The 20487-nt window shown below is 32.3% G+C and overlaps 2 protein-coding genes across 6 annotated transcripts in view; both read right to left on the bottom strand.

The window, feature by feature from the left end:
- Nucleotides 1–20487, bottom strand: part of LOC143206505 (Ig-like and fibronectin type-III domain-containing protein 1) — a 444726-nt gene that overhangs the window by 133996 nt on the left and 290243 nt on the right. The gene's annotated exons all lie outside the window — the stretch shown is intronic.
- LOC143206507 (uncharacterized) lies at nt 7810–9327 on the bottom strand. Its single transcript, XM_076419082.1, has 3 exons — nt 9070–9327; nt 8845–9012; nt 7810–8742 (listed from the first exon to the last, which is right to left on the bottom strand). Exons 1-3 carry the CDS (start codon nt 9257–9259, stop codon nt 7877–7879), a joined length of 1224 nt encoding a protein of 407 aa, XP_076275197.1. The 5' UTR covers nt 9260–9327; the 3' UTR covers nt 7810–7876.

Genomic DNA, 20487 nt, shown 5'->3' on the forward strand with positions numbered 1-20487 from the left:
ATATATATATATATATATATATATAAGCTACTATGAAATGTGAGCACATGAAGCTATAAGTAAGAATAGCTATTCTTAAACGACCGCTATATTTGGAAAAACACTTAACAATACAGATATTATGTTAAAAACATCAGACTAAATTTTCTTAATCAAATATCTGAATTAAGATTAATCACAAACATTGCTTTCCTTCGAAAGTTTCCATCAAGATGCCAATAAATAGATAAGACTTGGAAGAGGAGACCCTCCGGATCATTGTCGTGTATTATCATTAGAATCTATACAAGTTTTAACTGGATCAGTTCTAGATACGCATCTTTATTTATGCATCACCAGTATTACGGAGAAATTGTACCCCAAAATTGTATCCGCTAAACTAGTCTCTTTGCGGTTATTAAGTATGCAAACACGGCCGTTTTAGGTTACCCTTCTCTTGTATAACAATGTAATAATCATTCACGAAATTATAATATTAAACGGTCTAGATCTATATTAAAATGTACCAGCTATGAACTAAAATATCCATATATCTCCAAAGTATTCATTTTTGAAATATTGGTGTAATATAGTATATTTTGGTGTATTTATATTTTCTCGCTTAGAGTAAAAAGCAAGTAATTCTCACAAAATTTGTTGAAAGCCAACATACCCTAATTTCCATTACATTTTCTGTATGAAAGAGTTAAATGTTCAAAACAATTGATATACATTACATCTTCAACGATATCAGCTTTAATTTCACATGACAGATGCAAGCAAAATTTCTTTTAAAATATAATAATTATTTTAACCTTCCAAATTCATTCGAATTATCAATCCGATTCCAATTTCAATCCAATCATACTAAAGTAAATTTAAACTTCTATTAGATTAAAACTGAAAAATGCAGTATACCAAATTCATCAGATTTCATGGCGACGTATATACATGTAATCTATGTTCGGATAACATACCAGGAGCTAAAGCTTCAATTAAATATCCACAATCTCACCAACCTCGCATATTTTGAAGCTGTTATCATGTTATTTGAATTTCCTAGATAACTAAGACATATTTTAATGATATGTGCATTAAAGTTCCAAAGTTATAACTGTTTTTGTACCTATATTATTAGGTTCCACCATATTTTCACCTTAAAAATGCATTTGTTTATATAATATTTGTGTAGTAACCATTTTTCTTTCAAAATATATCTTTCCCATCTCATATAAATCTCTGGACACAATTAGTTCATCAATCTCTAAGCTATCTAATATTCTTGTTTGAAAGTTTGGTCTATTTTAAATCGTTTACTAATCATAACAACTTATATATCTTTGAAACCAAAAACGACAATTATAAATGACGTAGCAGCCTCATCACAAGTTTCCAAAAGTATTTGATGGACTTGAACAGTAGATTTTTTAGATCAAACAATAAATTATTCCATAATTACCATCTATATGTATAGAGGTATTGAGTAACCCATTAATCCTAAATGCAAAAATGTTATTTTATGTAAATAAGTGTCAAAACCATCAGGATTAACAGTTAGCTTAGGTGGTCTAACAGTTAGATATTAATAGATATTGCTGCTCAGAATACATAGATTATGTAATATATAATGTCAAAAAATAACAAAAAATATTAAGTTATAAAAAAATACTATATTATATAGATAATATAAATGATAACCGCACATCCTTAAATAGAAATAACACTCAATCAAAATTTAATAAAGAAAAATTAAAACAATGATATGAAATATCTAACTAGACAACAAATCGTTATTATAACTTTATATATGATACTTTATTATAATAGTTTTAACATATAACAACATTCAACAACATTTTCAATAGTGTCCGTTGCGCATATTTTTCTTATCTGTTATAAAGGAAAAAACTAGCAAACTTAAAAAGACTTTATTTACTACACACTTAAACTATAAAAGAACACACGGGTATGACGATAACTAATGACAACCTTCACACTGTTAAAGTGGCAACAACTGTGCCCTCCTTTGACTTATTATTTTGGGTATTCTATAATACGAATCTCTATAATTACTATTCCATGATTATATGATTTGTGAAGACTGCATGAATATGATTGTATAAAGGCTGTGTTTAATTAGACGGAAACATCGCATTTTATCCCCTGTTCTTCCTCCCTTGGATACCTCGTCCCAAGAAAGTGGGCTGACTTAATGTTCTGCTCGCCACCCGATTACTAGATATTTCTAGGGAAGAAAAGACTTGTGTGATGAATTTTCTTGTATCGATATAAAATATACACCCAAAAATACCCAGAGATTCGTCATTCCCACGGGCTTCTAAGATCAACACAATTCTCTAAGTGTATCGGATTATTTATATCATTGACTCATTTATTTGATAGAGATAGAGATATCATTTGATTCAAGGGAGTAAAATATTAACTAACGCAAATGTGTTTCGAGTATTTATTGATGTCTTAAATAAACCGGATATAAATAAACCTGACATAAGTATATAGCAAACACACAGATACATTAGGCGCCTAAACTAATTTCTACAATGTCAATCATCAAACCATACTTAAAAAATATTTTTAACAAAACAATTTAACCGACTTCAAAAAATAAATAAGAGGCTCACTAAAAATTAAAAAATAATAAAACCTAGATTCTTTACAAATAAAAAAACATTTTAATATAGAATATATTATTTCTAATAATCTAGTAATTTTAATAAGTTAAAAACTCGAATTAATTCCAACGAGCACTGTTTTCACTATTCCTGTTCAATTCCAGACCGATTCCTTTTTTTTACGTCGAATACACTTCCATCGATATTAAATGATTGAGGTCTGTTACTGTCAGACTATTTTCTCTCGACGCGGCTGCAAAGAAAACAAATTGAAAGTGTAGAGAAGGAGCAAGTTTTCGATATAACGAAATAACGACGGCCGAGGAATTGGATGGTAAAAAATCGTTTCGGGTCGTGTTGCGGGGAGGGGAAACTGTTTAAATGTAATGGGCAGGGTAGGGTGTAAACAAAAAGAGCGGTCAGCGTTTCGCGATTACCGCGACGTGAATGCGGGAAGAGTTGGAACTGTTGTTTTATGGTTTGCGAGGTCATTTTTTGGTGGACGGTTCACGCCACGTTAGGTTGGTTGTTGCGGCTTATAATTTATGGAACACGTAGGGTTCATGAGTCAGGTGGTGAATAACACAAGGACTGGATATATTACCGGAGTGTTCGGTCTAGCTTGTTATAGGGTACAGTCATTTAATCATAAAAGCTAAATGACAAAAAATGTGAACGTGAATCCGTTTGAATTGGCAGAAAATGTATCAAATTTGTTTGAGTCTTTTATTTATAACAAATCGACGAAGAAATTGTGAAGCACTTTTTATTGCATTGTGAAATTATTTCGGAAGACATTCGGTATTGTTCAGATTAGCGACTACTGCAACTTTTTAAATTTTTTCATAGCAAGATGGGATATAAATATGGCGACCCCACAAAATCATTAGAGGGTCTCAAGAATAAATGCAAGAACAACTGACAAATTTGTTCTCTTTTAATCAGACATACTTGTTAAGCCAAGATTCCTAATTGTACAACTCATGTTCCTAACTAATGATTGAATTCAATACATGTTATGTATATATTCACTGATCCCTTGCCTTAACCTATCGATAAGCAAAATATGACTACAAGTTGAATATCAAATCAGTTGTTGTTTAACCTACATTAGAATATTAAAAGAGAATTTTTCACCGCAAATCCTTTTGAAAAATCCTTTTTAATCGGGACATCTCAACTCTATGTTAATAGATAGTGGTGTTTATTCTTATATTTATTCTATGTTTCATTTGCTTACTAATTACGAAAATATGTACAATACTAAATATAAATAAAATCAGTACATAACAGTATTTTGTAATATAATTAACTATCTGTAATGGCCGGCTTGGTTGGTGCAGTGGTCCAAGGGAGAGGACGGTCCTCTTACTGTTGCTATAGTCGCGGGTTCGAACCTTGCCCGGGCATGGTCGTAAATTCGTGGTTGTGATTGTTCAACACAAGGCCAGAATATATAATCCGACAAGGAAAATTATAGCAGCCTCAACAGTAACCAGACTGGACAACACTGGATATCTTCTGGGATGTGCTTTTTAGTTGGTTAGTCGACAGTCGGTAGACATAATGCGATCGAGGATCGTGGTTCGAAGCCCACGATCATTCATAAACACTAGTTGGTTAAAAGGAGCTTTCATATTAATTATTTTAAATGTAGAAATGCAACATTTTTCGTTAATGTTCATTGAAGGGAATATTATCTACATACATTATATTTAATACTTTAATATACTACTTTAATAATTTACCAATCATGACAAATGTTAGATTAGATAAATTTTTTTGTGTATTTATTGACAATGTTTCATTCAAATGTTAAATAATACGTAAAGAAAATATTTTATTAAAATCGTTTTTTTTTTAATTTCCCAGAGCTCGCTTTCTAGTAACTTAGATGAGTATAACTTGGTTATAACTTTACACATGGGAGATTGCAATCTATTTCTCTTTGTTTTATAGTTATTAGTGTTGTAGTTCTTAAGCGTCACGCAATGTCTACAATGTCTACGATTTCTTTACCGGGAAGATTAATTTAAAAATAGAAACAAAACCATGCTTAAGCTACTTGAAATTCCATGTTTGATTAGTCAGCGACTTTTTGAATTTCACGCGCAGTAACTTTAAATATATCACCGCTGTCTTCGACTGTCATCATCTTAATAAAGTACTTGGTTAGTTTGAGCAAGCTGCGTTATTTAGTTTGCGTCTAAAAGCCAATGGCAGCATTAAATTTTGCGCAAAAGAATCATCAATAAATGGTTCAGCAGTTCAGTATTTAGCGAAAAAATATATTTGTCTATCAAAATTATATACGGGTGCGCACGTGTGTACTCACGATGACAAGCAAACATAAATTTGGCTGCAAACTGATACCCCATCCAGCAATTATTTTCTGTTTCGACAACCGAAAAAATGGATAGGTGATAAGATATTTGGGTCGCATGAATAGGTCTTCACGGAAACAAACGCCTTGGATATTGGAATAAATTGGAGAAACGCTGGTTTTAATATGTTGAGATAAAAGCCGATTATTTTGAAAAATACAGTGCCTTTTTGCCAAAACAAAAATACATTCAAGAAATCACTGACTTTTAAATGTGTTGATTTCTACTCATATTGATTTACTGGACAAGCGTTAATAGGATATCACCGTTACGTTGATAATTCATAATTCGCCATTTTTCGATAGATCATGTTGTCACGAATAGTAATATATTTCATAGGGTAACACGCAAAAAGAATAAAATGTTAGGTAGAGTGAATTTATCTTTAAAGTTTCAATCTCCTAAAGTATATCACCAATAAAGGCTCATTTTTATCGCATTCGAATTGTGCTCCAACTGTATTTTCGCATACCTGTCACAAGTTTTTTATAAAGGGCGCTCGGCCTCCACTCAATGTTATTCAAAATGCAAAAATGCTATAACGAGTAATTGCATTTTCTGTATGGAGGTAGTACATCATAATAACCATAATGAAAACAACACAATAATCAAAGAATCATAATAAAGAGAAAATGAAACATGCAATATTCTACATACCTTCCAAACGAATTTAATGACTAATGTCTTCTTTCGTCTTTCCATATGATTATTTTTATATGATACTAGCTGACCCGACAGACTTCGTCCTGTCAAAAAGATTTGTAATGTGGCAGTTTTTGTGCCTACGTATTTTAAAAAATTCTCCTGAACAGAACCATCACCCTGGTGATAGGGCGTTGTGAATAAAAAATAATTAAATAAAACATATATAAGGATTGAAAAGTAAGTAATCGCTTTATTGTTAATCATGTGAATCATAATTATTATTATTATTATCATTATATTGCTTTGTGGTATACGATGGTTTTTGTTTGATTACCTGGCGCATAGATAAACAAATCTGATGGTTTTCCAACACGGGAACAGGCAACATACAATTGACCATGTGAGAAACATGGGTTTTCTAGATTAATACCACGAACACTTAATGATTGCCCCTGGGACTTGTTTATAGTCATAGCAAAAGCAAGCCGTCAACATGTCTATAGGAAATTTGCCATTACCAATGTCAATGAGTTGTTTAGAGAATATGTTTCCAGATTGGTCATTTTGCAACTCGACACGCATATTCTTGCTTAAATGAAGTACTTTAACATGTTTCCACAAATTGGAGGACTTTAGACATGCATTGAGTTCATCAGCTGGCGTTGATCGTGGAATCACTGGCAATGTTTGACGAAAATCTCCTGCTAATAAAATCATTGCACCACCAAATCGGTTATTATTGCTACGTAGATCTTTTAAGGTTCTGTCTAAAGCCTCCAGAGATTTTTTATGTGCCATCGTGCATTCATCCCAAACAATCAATTTACATTGCTGCAAAACCTTTGCCATTGCAGAGTTCTTCGAAACGTTGCAGGTTGGAGTTTCATTGCTTTGCATATTTAATGGCAATTTTAGTGCTGAATGGGCTGTTCGACCACCTTCAAGCAAAGTTGCTGCGATTCCCGACGAAGCGAGTGCAAGTGCAATTTTATTTTGTGAGCGAATTGTTGCTAATATTAATGAAATAAAAAAAGTTTTTCCTGTACCACCAGGTGCATCTAAGAAATAAATCCCTCCAGTTTCATCATTTGTTACTTTCATAAGAGTTTCAAATACATACTTCTGTTGTTCATTTAACAGTGGAAGATTTGTTTGAATTTATTCTTTCAAAGCGTTGAGATCATACAGTCTTTCTCGATGCAACTCTTGGTTAAAAGCGTCATGCATTGGACGATTGGGCGCGGTCAGGCCTAATTGAATTAATAGTTTGTTTGACATTATCAAGCACATGTCCTCAATTGAAATCAATGCTTCATTGTAAATTTCTTCACTGATTTGTATATTTGGATTTCCCATTCTATTCCGTATTTGATACAAAATATCATCACACATATAATCTTTGTACTTGATCCACAAATCAATTGGGTGTGATGGGAAGCATGTAGATATGATTATAGAAAACAATGTTCGTATTTGATGAGTGTGTGATGATATTACAGCATCATTGAGAGTTTGATCCCAATGAGCGTCATTTTCAAGCAATTGCAAACGTTGACAGGCTTCTCTGTAGGATCCACACAATTCACCATCAACAGTTCGTAACTGTTGGAATGATGTTGGGCCACGTACATTGACTAATAGCAGTCGTAAATAAAAACATTCATCATTGCTTGGATGTACTGAATAAATCCGGCCAATCGCATCGGTGGAATATACATCTGTATATCCTGGAACTGGTTTTCCTTGTTTCCGTCGTATAAATCTCCTTGAGGATTGATTCCAGGTATAATATTTTGGCATTTCAGAATATAGCAATGTTTGTGCGAAATCATCGTTTTGGCATGTCTCAAAAAAACTGGTTAATGTAGTAGATGGTGGCTGAGCAGCTCTTTGTACTGCGTTCTGTGCTGTAAAATACACTCTTTGTCCATTTTCTAAATACACAGCTAAGTGAACAACAGAAGGGTGTCTCTCATGAATAGGAAAAGAAAATATTCGCCAAACTGCTTCATTACTACTGACATAGCGGCCCATTTGGTATTGGGTAACTTCATCATTAGAATTCTCTGCACCAATTCCAATCACAGCCATATCACTCCCTTTGGTTACATATTTGCAAATGTATTTAATCGATTTCACTGAATGGCAAGATTCAACGTTGAGGTGTGCTTTGAATGTCTTTGATAAAATGGGTGAATATGGAACAATCCAACGATTATCTATTTCAATATCTTGTTAATTTAATTTGACAATTGTTGATTTTCCATTGTCTGCTGTCGATCTGCGACGATACAATGGATAACCGTCATTACCAGTAATTGTTTCCGATATTAATGTCCGTGGATATCGTTTTGAACATTTACCATCCATCATACACGGTGAATTTTGATTAAGAGTTCCACAGGGACCATGTATCATGTTTTTGATAACTACCTCATGCAATCCAGGATCTACTTGTACATTAGGGATTTCAGCTGATATCACTGCATCAACTTCATTTGGCCTTATCTTTTCAACCAACCAAATCAAAATGTGTGCATGTGGCAATCCTCGTTTCTGCCACTCCACAGAATACATCCAGCAGCGTGCCTCACCAAACACATTATGTTTTACGATGAAATTCATTAAAGATTTCAACTTTTGTCTAAAGACTCTGGCTGTAATATCATGACGATCAATGGATGATTTCCCAGGTAATAACTCCTGCTTAATTTCTATCCATTGCGGATTGCATATAAATGTGATGAACAAATCTGCTGTACCATAATGACGAACATACGACATGGCATCTTGAGCATATTCGTGCATATGCCGAGGGCTTCCGATGTATGTTGCTGGAAGAATAGTCATCCGACCGACATTCTGTGCATTTCCATCAGTATTAATCGCATCTCGAAGGTGAATATACTCTTCAGATCGGAGTTTGGTTTGATTCAACCTGATGAATGTTAATCTCTCCGTTTCAATTTTAACATACATGTCATCAACATATTTGTGATATAATCGCCGACATTTCAATATGTGATTATCTGCATTTTCCCGAATCATTAGGCGGTATGAATAATAGTTCATTGAACTGACTTTTTTGTTGGTTTCAGAACCTGTAAACAGATTTTGTTTTAATAACATTCAAATATAAAATTAAAATACCTAATATAGTGACTGAGATATTATCGCCATAGCTAAACTAATATTTTAGTTACCTGTAATGGGATTTATCATTTTTATTGATAAATCGTAGCCATCTTCACCTTGCCAAAATATAATGGGATATTGCAGTGCATCATATGAGCGGTGTGTTTCCTTTATAGGTTGTAATTGAAAATTCCGACGATGTAAAACAATATCACGGGATTCCAAGTTTTCTCCAACTACAACGATAGCAACTTCATCAATAGTTGGTGCATTAAAACGTCTTGTATGTTGACCTGCAGGTGTTTTATCAGCTCTGATTACAATTTTGTGATTATCGGATGGCATCAGATCCAGGGCAGTTTTAAACAATATAATCAATTGATTGTGTTGATGAAATAAAGTTTGTAATTGTTCTACAATAGACCTTTTTACTAAATTGTTATGTGCACAACGCAGATCAATTTCTTGTGGTGAATTGCCCATAAAATAAATTTGCAGGAATTTGTTGTCGCTATCTGACACTGGTAACAGTGAACCTGCTCTGTGATATATTTGCCCTTGTATCTGTAAATAAAAAAAATATTATGGTGTGGTATAAATTAATGGATTGTCAATGATCAAACTTAAATAATATTTGATCTTAAAAAGTATATATTTAGTTTTAACTAATATCTATCAAATATAAAATATAATAAAAGTGTCACTGAAACTGAATCACCATATAATATGATAACTAAGTGATATATTTCGTAATTATTAAGAAATTGAAGATTAGTAACATATCTTAACTTTGGTAACAGAAAATTTTGTTCGCTAAAATAATTATGAGTAACTGCTATAATACATACCTTGAAAGTTGGCATAAAATTTTCCCGAACTGCATTTGTTGCCCCAAATGAAGTCATTTGAAAGCAATTGTTATATTGTTGAATATGTGTCAAAAAGTGTATAGAATCTGTTCCTATTCCTGAAACCAATGAGTACAATGGTTCTGGTGGTGGATCCAATTGTATCAATTTCACTTTACCATTTGCGCAACACAATCCATTGGCTTCGTTTTTGTATTTTAATGCCTTACAGTGTGAGCAAACCAAGTTCATAGAACCAATAACAACACATTGGTAGTTACTGTAGTCAATTGACACATCGTAACTGAAAGCAGCTGGATTCAAACTTGCGCGATTATTAGTTGAATGTCGCGCTCGCGCTTCACGCGTTTGTGATATCCGAATTCTTTCACGTTCATTTCCGTCGTCACGTTCTTGTGCAGTACGATTAGATCGGTAATTAGCTTGGTTTATAGCATTTCTGGTTCTTCTACCTAAATTGCTTCGTCTTATAGGAGGCATATCAAATATAAATTATTTTTTCACTAATCACGAACTAAACAAACACTAACTAACTAAACACTCTGCACAAAACACGATATACGAATTTGTTTCGTGTATCACTTGACAATTCATCTGTCATCTGTCAAAAGTCATCTGTAACAGACAACTTTTTTTTTTAAATTTGATATGACTTGAACTCAAATCCTTTTAAGCCGTACGAATTGTTTTATTTATTTAAAATTTGAATTAAATTTTAAACAAATAAAAAATTTTAAATAAATAAAACAATTCGTACGGATTAAAAGGATTTGAGTTCAAGTCATATCAAATTTAAAAAAAAAAGTTGTCTGTTACAGATGACTTTTGACAGATGACAGATGAATTGTCAACTGATACACGAAACAAATTCAAACAAAAAGGGCTATTTTTAGGGTTTTTCCAGCAATAATTCTAATTTTTCTCGCCGTAAAAACCATCCCTGAACTTCAACGAACATTTTAAAAAGATTTGGCCAAATTGGTCCAGGCGTTGTTGAGTTATGCGCCTAGGAACATATTTTGCGATTCATTTTTATATATAAGATAAAATCATCCAGGTGCTTCACCTCACTAATCAGAGCCGCGGAATATTCATTTTCCGGGCTGTAAATTTCGTGCGAGAGATCATAAACGAATCCCACGACATGGTGGGGCATAAATCGACCCCGCATCATTTAAAATTACAAACTAATAGAATTATTTATATTAGAAAAGCAACCCCTCGATTCCTCCGCGAATTTCCATGTTTATGGCCCAATTTATTTTCGGTCACGTGACAAATAGCTGGAGGTCGGAGATTCTACCCAAAACTGTTTTAACGTCAGCGTCGACATGTTCTTGATAGGGTGGTAATCCTTTGCCAATAGGAATATCTTGTAATTTTTATGTGATGAGTGATAATTTATTATCTACTAGACTGGAATACCCAGTAATACATTCGATTTGGTTTGATTCAATTTGGTTCAAATTTCATTATTGGAAAGCTATCGAGTGGTTATCATTCAGAAATTATAGACTCTACTAAATAGTCAGCTTACCAGTACTGATAATTTTTACCTCTAGTAAATAATAAGTTATCCTGAGACCAAAATGTTCTTTATTCTGGAAAATAACCTTCAATTAATTTATTAACCGATTTCAGAAAAGGAGGAGGTTCTATGTTGGGAGACGACCTCACATAATACAAAAATAATATTATAAATTTATGTAATATACACAAAATTAAATTACTAACAAAACAAATCGAATTTTTTGCTCGTACCGTCTTCAAAGTGATGACTTGGTAGCAGCTAAAATAATATTGTAAAGGTTTAGGTAGGTATTAAGTTAAATGGTGTATATTGTAGAATATAAAATACGTGTAGTAGATATGTTAAATAAAGTTGTTCTTTATATTTATTTAGGTATTACAACAATTGATCAATGCTTTTAAACATTTATAAATGTCTCAGCTTATAATATTTTCCTGCCATAAATGTCAAACAACATATAACCTATTATTATTAAGGTGCTTTATTGTATTGAGTCCAAATTTGATATAATTTTTTTCGATTTCTGTAAAAAATCATTCTGCCTCTTGATATTATTGATTTGATATTCCTCTGACCAAACTTTCACCATTCGCTCAATTACCGGGTACCCGGGTAGGTACCTATAGCGTGGCAGATGTGCAAGTCATTAGTGTACTGAATAAAACATTTTTTTCTGTAAACTGGCAATATGGCTAATGAAATTGCTATAGCGACATAGTTTATAGTCCTCATAGAAATAACAATAGTGGAATGCCAAGCCAATCGATATGTAGGTACCTGAGATGTCCCTTTCTCCTTCTCATGTCGTACGAAAAGAAAGAAACGTTGCTCCAATACGAGACATTTGGATAATGTTGAATAGTAATTTAGCAAAACATCATAAGCCAACAGAATACCTGACAACTGACGAGCAACTTTATCCATACCGAGGTCGAAGTAGATTCACTCAGTATATTCCGTCAAATCCAGCTAAATATGGAGTTAAAGTATAGCGAATATGTGATGCTGAAAATTTGTATCCACTTACTGGACAGCTTTACACTGGAAAATCGAAAGATGGTCGTGAGAAAAACGCTGGTGAAAAAGTTGTCAAAGACTTGGTGGCACACTATAGAGGATCCGGTAGAAACATTACAATGCATATTTTCTTCACTACTCTTCCACTGGCAAAATTTTTATTATCTTGGAACTTTCCACCAGCAAGGGCTGTATCAAAAACGCGAGAAGAATTATCCACTGTGTTTGGCTTTCATGAAAAAGTTAGCCTATGTAGTTATGTGCCAAAAAAAAAACAAGGTAGTAACTATGCTATCATTAATACATCATGAAGCTAAAATTAGTGATAGTAGAAAAAACCGAAATTATTGAGTTTTATAACTGGTCTAAAGCTGGAGTAGACACGATGGATAAAATGCTTGGTAGATATACTACAAAAAGATCAACTCAAAGTTGGTTTTTTTACAATATTCTCGATATTGCCGGCTTTGCATAATATATTCTGTATCATGAGAATAATAAAATGATTGTCAAAAAAATCGTATGAACGACGATTATATTATCGGCAATTGGGCAAAGAGCTATGTACTCCATTCGTTGAATCTCCTCTTGGTCGAGCTATCAATCCGAATACGCATCAGCAAACATCATCTGTATTATAGACACCTCAGACGCAGCTCGATTCAACTGCGAGGAAAAAGATTACTGGTGTTTGTTATGAATGTCTCCAAAGTGAATTTAAAAACCGTCGCAAAACTAGAAAAATATGTTCGATATGTGGGAACCCTATTTGTGACGAATACTGTATTACAACCACGATATGTGAGGGATGTACGAAATAATTTAATGTACTTCAATTTTTATATGGCACTGTATCACAATAGATAAAATCATGTAAATAAATAAATAATAAAAGAATGGAAAACGATATTAATCAAATAAAATAAAACGGAGTTATGTATTTCTTACCTACTAATTTTGTTATTGTTCATAATAAGAATTATTGTTTAATTATTACTTAAATAAAAAAAATTACAAACTATATTATCTCTTATCAATTTAAAAGTCAAATTAACTAAATACTTTAATTAACAGTCTATGAAGTGTGTATAAACGCGTCGTTCATATACATTAATCTTAGTGGGTACCCGGGTACCTGGATATTGAACGGGCAGTTTGATAGTTAATAACTTTTATTAATTAATTGATTGTTAAAAAATTTGACGAAAAACGGCCATAAAAAATTTAAGGAGAAGTTAATATATTTTACCTGCGGATTGGAATGAACCGGGTGCCCGGTCATTGACCCGACGGTTATAGAATTACAACATCAAATAAAATAATCGATTTATTTATAATACAAATTAACCCAATGGCGCCAGCCAAACCTGGAGAGAAATTTTAGCAAATACAAGATTTTAATTCAATATTTCGCCAACTAATCTCGGGATACTCACGTCCCAATATAATCCAGTTAGCGCCTTAGCGATTTACTTGGAGCCATGTTTATAAAGGCAGGTAAATATTTTTTTCTCCACTTTCTAGGCTTCTCCCAAAGGTCAAGGTTAATTCCATACATTATTCATAAAACAAATTCCCTTGTTCAGTAACTGATATTTTCCTTTCTGGAGTTTCGAAGTTTGGAGCTCGTCATTCGGGTCCCAACGGGGAAAAAACGTATCACACCTAAGGGGTAAATAATGTTTAACTTTGAAATATATAAGATGATTTTAAGGTAAGCTCTGGGTTGACGTATTTGTTTGAAATGCCTGGTACAGGTTACGTGATTGCATGTATTATTCTTTTATTAAAAAATTATTAAAATATATTTATTGAGAAAAATTGGTACAATATATTTTCCATCACTTTCTATAACTTTTTTCTAATTATACAGCACTACTGTATCGAAATCATGAATTTTGTATGATGAGTCCATCTGAATAAGTCGTAATTAGAAGGAGTTAGGTTAGGCGAGTATCCTGAATGCGACCGAACTTTCCATTAGAGCTGCAACAATGTAACAGGTAAATTGAAAAGTCCCCGGACTGACACATAGATGGCGCTACTAGAATTAAATCCATATGTTTTTAGTTAGCCATAACCGTCAAAGATGCGTGTATAAATTTGACAGCTCTCGGATCATTAGTTTGTGAATTATAGCATTTTGAGTGAAGCAACTTTTGTTATTGTGAAAAAATTGGATAAAAAGGAATTTCGCGTGTTGATAAAATATTGATTTTTGAAGGGAAAAAATAAAGTTGAAGCAAAAACTTGGCTTGATGTCGGGTTTCCGGGCAGTGCCCCAGGAAAATCAACCATGAAGGATTGGTATGCTAAGTTTAGACGTGGTGAAATGAGCACCGAAGACGGTGAACGCAATGGACGCCCAAAAAAGGTTGTTACCGACGGAAACATTAAAAAAATCCACAAAATGATTTTGGATGACCGCAAATTGAAATTGAATGAAATAGCAGTCACTGTAAGATATTAACTGAACGTGTACATCATATCATTTACGAATATTTGGGTATGAGAAAGCTCTGTAGAAAGCGGGTGCCGCGCGAGCTCATTTTTGACCAAAAACAACGACAAGTTGATGATTCGGAGCAGTGTTTGAAGATGATCAAGGGTAATAAACCCGAGTTTTTGCATCGATATGTGACAATAGATAAAACATGGCTATCTCATTTCTATCCGAAGTCCAACCGACACTCATTCGAGTGGATTGCACACGATAAATCCGCTCCAAAACGTGTGAAAACGCAACAGTCGGCTGGCAAGGTTATGGCGTCTGTATTTTCGGATGCGTATGGAATAATTTTCATTGACTACCTTGAAAAAGGAAGGACCAACAACAGCGATTATTACATAGCGTTATTGGACCGTTTGAAGGACGAAATCACCGAAAAACCGACAGCATTTGAAGAAAAAGGAGGTGCTGCTTCTGCAAGACAATGCACCGTGTCACAAGCCAGCGAAAAAAAAAGTGTTAATAGTAAAAACCCATGTATTGGGCTTCGAGTTGCTTTCTCATCCACCGTTTTCTCCAGATCTGATCCCAGCGACTATTTCCTGTTCTCAAATTTTCATCGAATGAAGAGGTGATCGCAGAAACTGAGGCTTATTTTGAAGCAAAGGACAAATCATACTATAAAAATGTTATCGAAAAGTTGGAAGATCCCTTGAAGGGAATTATATTGAATAAAAAATAACTGATTTTGCCAAAAAAATGTGTTTTACTATGGTAGGCCGGAGATTTTTCAATTGTCCTGTTATAAGTTATAAATGTTGCAACGTGTGGTTGAAAATTGAGAGGCAAGGTAATTTTGCGTCTGTTATTGCTAATACTGGTCGTTGTTGTAATAATGAACCGTTCAATATATTCAATTGGTGGTGGACAACTTTAGTAATAGGTTTATTCGATTTTACCATCCCTTAATGCACTACACCTTGGTGATTCTGCCATATGCAAATCAAGGCTTTATGGCCAGATATTTTCGATATTCGTGTGTATGGACTTCACTCAGGATTGTGGTAGTGTATCCACTTTTCATCGCCAGTTACAATACGTCACAGAACATTTGCATCTCTGCCATTGTAACCCTCTGGAAAGCGTTAATTCATCAACTGCTAAACTATGTAAAAGTTCTTTGAGAGTTTGAACTATGTTTTCATCCAATAGTTATTGCAATTAATTTCCTTCCAACGTTTAACATAACCGTTTCGGCATAACCTTTAAAATTAAGTTTGAATTTAAAATGTTTATTAAAAGCAATTATATGATTTTTTATAATGTTAAGAAATTTTTTTTGATAAAATATCGAAATGTATCGGTTAACAAAATATCGATATATCGACACATCGGGGTCAAAAAAATATCGATATTTTTATATCGGCATCCTTAGTCGGAGGGTATAGGAGACCAGAACGACTACGTCTCCTTATTGACAAAGCACTACTAACCTTATCTTTAAATTACATTTATGTCCATTCTTTCTTCGAACACGTAAAACTTGAAGTCAAATGAATGCAAGTAAAAATGAAATGAAAAGTAATTATTGTTAAAAACATGTAAACTAGGTAGTAAAAGTCGTTACAGATGCAGTATAAGTTATTAAACATAAATTAAGACAATATATTATTAATTATTCAATGTATAATGGTATTGTTATATATGAAGTATTCAACATGTATTTAATTTCGCACATTTCATCACTTTAAAAAACATTATTGCTTCCATAGCATTACGTTATCCGTTAGCAGAAAACATCGAAAGGTAAATTGGTTTTTCGTTTTAGCTTTCCGATTGTATAAATAACGTATAATAAACGAAACTGTTCATTCGCGATGCGGAACAAAATAGGAAAAACGAAAAATATAGAAATAACACCGAATTGACATTATTCAACGAGCGCTCCTGGTGTCGTCTACATCTGATCGATAAAATGAAATTTGCTCTCTGTCAACGTAGCAAGCTTAAAACATTAATCCCACAGTTTCAATATCCGCTCCAGTCGGCCGGGAAAAATTCAATTGCAAATATGCATCGTTCACGGATCTCCAGGAACAACCGACTATCAGTCATGAGCGTTGCCCAGACGCCAGTTTTCATTCCCGCGTATGCAATTTAATGCGAAAGAAATTTCAAATATTTTTCTAAAATTTCTAAAATATTATTTGAATTATCTGTCATTATTAGTATTCTATAATTTCATTAGTAAGTTTTAATCTCGTTTAGAAACCATGACTTTTTAGAAACTAGACTCTATTCATTAATATACTCTGCTCCGATAGTAATATCAGTCAATAATAGTTGATTTCTTGCATTGCTTCGTTCCAATAATATTCTCTCACTTGCGACATTCACGTTGACGACGTTGATGTTTCTGGACTTCTTCATCAACATCTTCCATGAAATTTTTGCATAAATGTGATCTAGCTTCGATTAAACAACGATGAGTCATCCTTCCTCAATGTACAGATGGTTATGGACTTGTAGGAATGTTCGTCTGGTCGGTCGGTATGTGTGGCTATCGACGCGGTCGTTTATCGGAACAGTCACTACTATTTTTGTGGAAGGAATTCGCACGGGAACAGAAAGCCGCCTGAGTAAAAACTTGTTTATTTCGATCTTAAATGATACATGTGTTCGACGGGAGAATGGAAGGAATATTAGATTAGGTAAAGGAAGTACGGAAGCGCTATGGAAGTGGTACTGTTACGTTGCAACGTTTGCTAACTTTTGAATTTAATGTAGATGTTATAGTGGTGGCCTAAAAGGTTGAAGCGCTCGCTACAGACTTATTAATTTATTTTCGGTTGTTTGCAAAATGAGATATTTTTAACTGTTTTTTTAATTTCTTTTGTAAGATAAAAGAAAGTATAGAGAAGGCGCGTAGCAAATCGTTTCAGCAGTACTTGAGATATCATGTTAAAATCTCCAAAAGAGTAGCTTCGAAAAAAATGCATATAAAATTTTGTTTTTAGACGCCGCATCACTAAAATAGCTATATCAACGAGAATAATTTAAAATTTGAAAAATAATCTTAAAGGCATATTCTTAAAAGGTTAAAAGATATAAAAATATGAAGAAAATATTTATTTTCTCAAATCTGTAGACTACAATAAGGTAAGATCTAATAATGTTAATAGCGATACGTTATTGATTCATTTTTTTAAACCCCCATGCTTGAGTGAAATGATCGCAATTTTTTATTAATTTTAAATATTATTTATATACGTATAATTTCGTATCATTTAAAGCATTGAACTGAATTGAAAATTCACTAAAATATACCAATTTGTTTAAATTGGTATATTTTTTTTGTTGTTTAAAAAAAATACTTACAAAATTGGCCATGGGTGTATACAGTTACAGTTACAGCAGAATAACTGGGTCGCTGGAACACCACATTCGATCAAGGGATAGAGAAACTAGTGACAAAGCTTGATAACATCAATGATATCATGAAAGTTTGTCTTCGGAGAAGCTCATTATTAAAAGAAAAAGACAATAGATTAAAAATACAACTAAATAAAATAATAAAAAAATATTATCAGGATCAGCAACTAAACGACTTTTTCGTATGTTCAACAAATAAAAATTCCTAGAGTTAAAAATCTATGGAAACAGAAACTTAACAATTACTTTTTAAAACTTGAAAATATTTCACAATTTTTAATATTACAGCCAGTATATTTACAAATTGCCTTTTAATGTCATTGATTTGTTAATATTTAAATATTTCTACATTATTGCTCTGTATTGCGAGTCCATACGATCTAAAAATATATAAAAGTTAGATAGGTTTCAGAAACCTTCGTTTATCCAAAATCATGTACTTGGAAAAGAACGAATATCAAAACTAAAGTAAAAAATAAAACATTCTGAAATATTTCAGTCATCAGCCTACTAATATTTTAATAAATAATGAAGCTTATAAATTTGTAATACAAATAATATTCGAATATATAAATAAATAGTTAAAAAATAATATTATTTTAATATATAAAATATTATAATAATATATATAAAATACTTTTATCTTACTATATGAATTCCAGCAACTATTTAAAAACTTATTACATACAAAACTTTTTCTAAATAATTAATTAAATGAATCCTCAACTCTATTTAAATAAACAAATAGGTGTGCTCCATTGTTCGAAATTAGTTATTAGTTAGATGTACGTTAAAGTATCAAAACATAAACCAAATATGAATTGTTCATTACAATCGAATTTGTATGTAGAGATGAAATATGTATATGATTTAACTAACACATCAAATGAATTGTTGATGTATATTGCCATTTCCACTTAATACATATTGCTAATAAAATTCAACAACTTTAATTTATAATTTAATACTTATTACATAAAAACATTATAATTATTTTATTTTTAGCTAATTGTTTAAAGTAATATCTTAAATATTTTAAATTTAGGCTTATCATATAAAATATTTCACCGTTAAATATTTAACGAATTAATTAGAATAGCGTCTCAATTGCTGTTTAAATTTATCATTGAACTACGATTACTTTCTTCATCTTTTCATCTTCACATCGTGTTATATATTATATATATATATATATATATATATATATATATATATATATATATATATATATATATATATATATACATATACAAATACGAAATTAAAAGACGAAGAAAGTAATCGTGGATCAAGTAAAGAAAAAAAAATAGGCATGTTATTGACAATTAAAGTATAAAAGAGAACAGAATTACGTAAAGAGTCTTTCAAGTATCAAAATCAGTAAAAGCATTCAAACTGAATATATATGAAGTTAGCCTTCAATTAATGAGGCTGATATTTACTAAGGCTTCCTTTGAAAGAATATTTCAAATAAGAAATAAATGATTGACATTAGTCTTTCGTTAGCTAAGGTAAGAAATTGACAAATTAAAGGCAAATAAAATATATAAAAGTCAAACGAAAATACAGAAAAATGTTGGAAGAGGCTTTAAATAGCATAATGATATAAAGCTCAACATGAAATAAATAAGGCAGGTCTTCTGCACTTTATATTTCGGTTCATTTATATTTTAACAAAACATAATTTGATATTATAAGGTTATATTTTCATTCCTCAAGTACATTTTCCATATGAGAACTAAAATTTCTATTATTATGTTCTACTGTTCCATTTTTGATTATGATTGACGACCGTCCACCATACTAAGGAGAACTTTAAGAAATCGGTCTTTTGTAAATTAGGGAAGGCACATAACCTAGCTTGTGTTTTGGAACACGATCTTTCTTGCAGTGAGTGTTTTTTGTTCTGTTATTGTATATTTGAGAGTGTCCTTTTTAACTAGTAGTGTGTAATGTGGCCTAGATCTACCGTCTAACGTGGGCACTGATCCACGATCCTCAGTATTACGCCTACAGTTTGGCGAGTGACCAGCTTAAAGATCATATGAGAAAACCTTCGACTTTACCGGGCTTTGTTATAGATGTGACTAGGATAATTTTCATTGTCGGATTACACACTCTTACCTTATGGACAATTACAATTTTAAGATATTACAAAAATAAATTTACAATCGTGTGTCCACCAAGCCGTCGGCTACCATCTAGTTCTAAATTGGCACTGAATGATTTATTTTTATTTCCATATATTAATCATACTTGAAAAAAAGGTTGTGGTGTTCATGCTTATTTTGAAAGTGCCCTATCCTATTTAAGAATATTTTGAAATAAATACTTAAACATTTCATGAAATAAAATTTTACTAGACAAAGCCATATACATTATTTAAACTTAGTAAACTTATTGTAATAAATAT

The sequence above is a fragment of the Rhynchophorus ferrugineus genome, unplaced genomic scaffold (genome assembly GCF_030347505.1).
Source record: "Rhynchophorus ferrugineus isolate W39M unplaced genomic scaffold, kcgeb_rfMv2 rfM1, whole genome shotgun sequence".
Taxonomy (NCBI): domain Eukaryota; kingdom Metazoa; phylum Arthropoda; class Insecta; order Coleoptera; family Curculionidae; genus Rhynchophorus; species Rhynchophorus ferrugineus.

Bases quoted from the DNA above. Each gene is read 5' to 3' on its own strand.
- LOC143206507 (XM_076419082.1), bottom strand. From the start codon at position 9,259: ATGGGCAATTCACCACAAGAAATTGATCTGCGTTGTGCACATAACAAT. The intron at 9,013-9,069 runs GTCAACATACAA...CTATCGTTGTAG, and splicing joins AGCTGATAAAACACCTGCAG to TTGGAGAAAACTTGGAATCC. The intron at 8,743-8,844 runs GTAACTAAAATA...ATCTGTTTACAG, and splicing joins AATGATAAATCCCATTACAG to GTTCTGAAACCAACAAAAAA.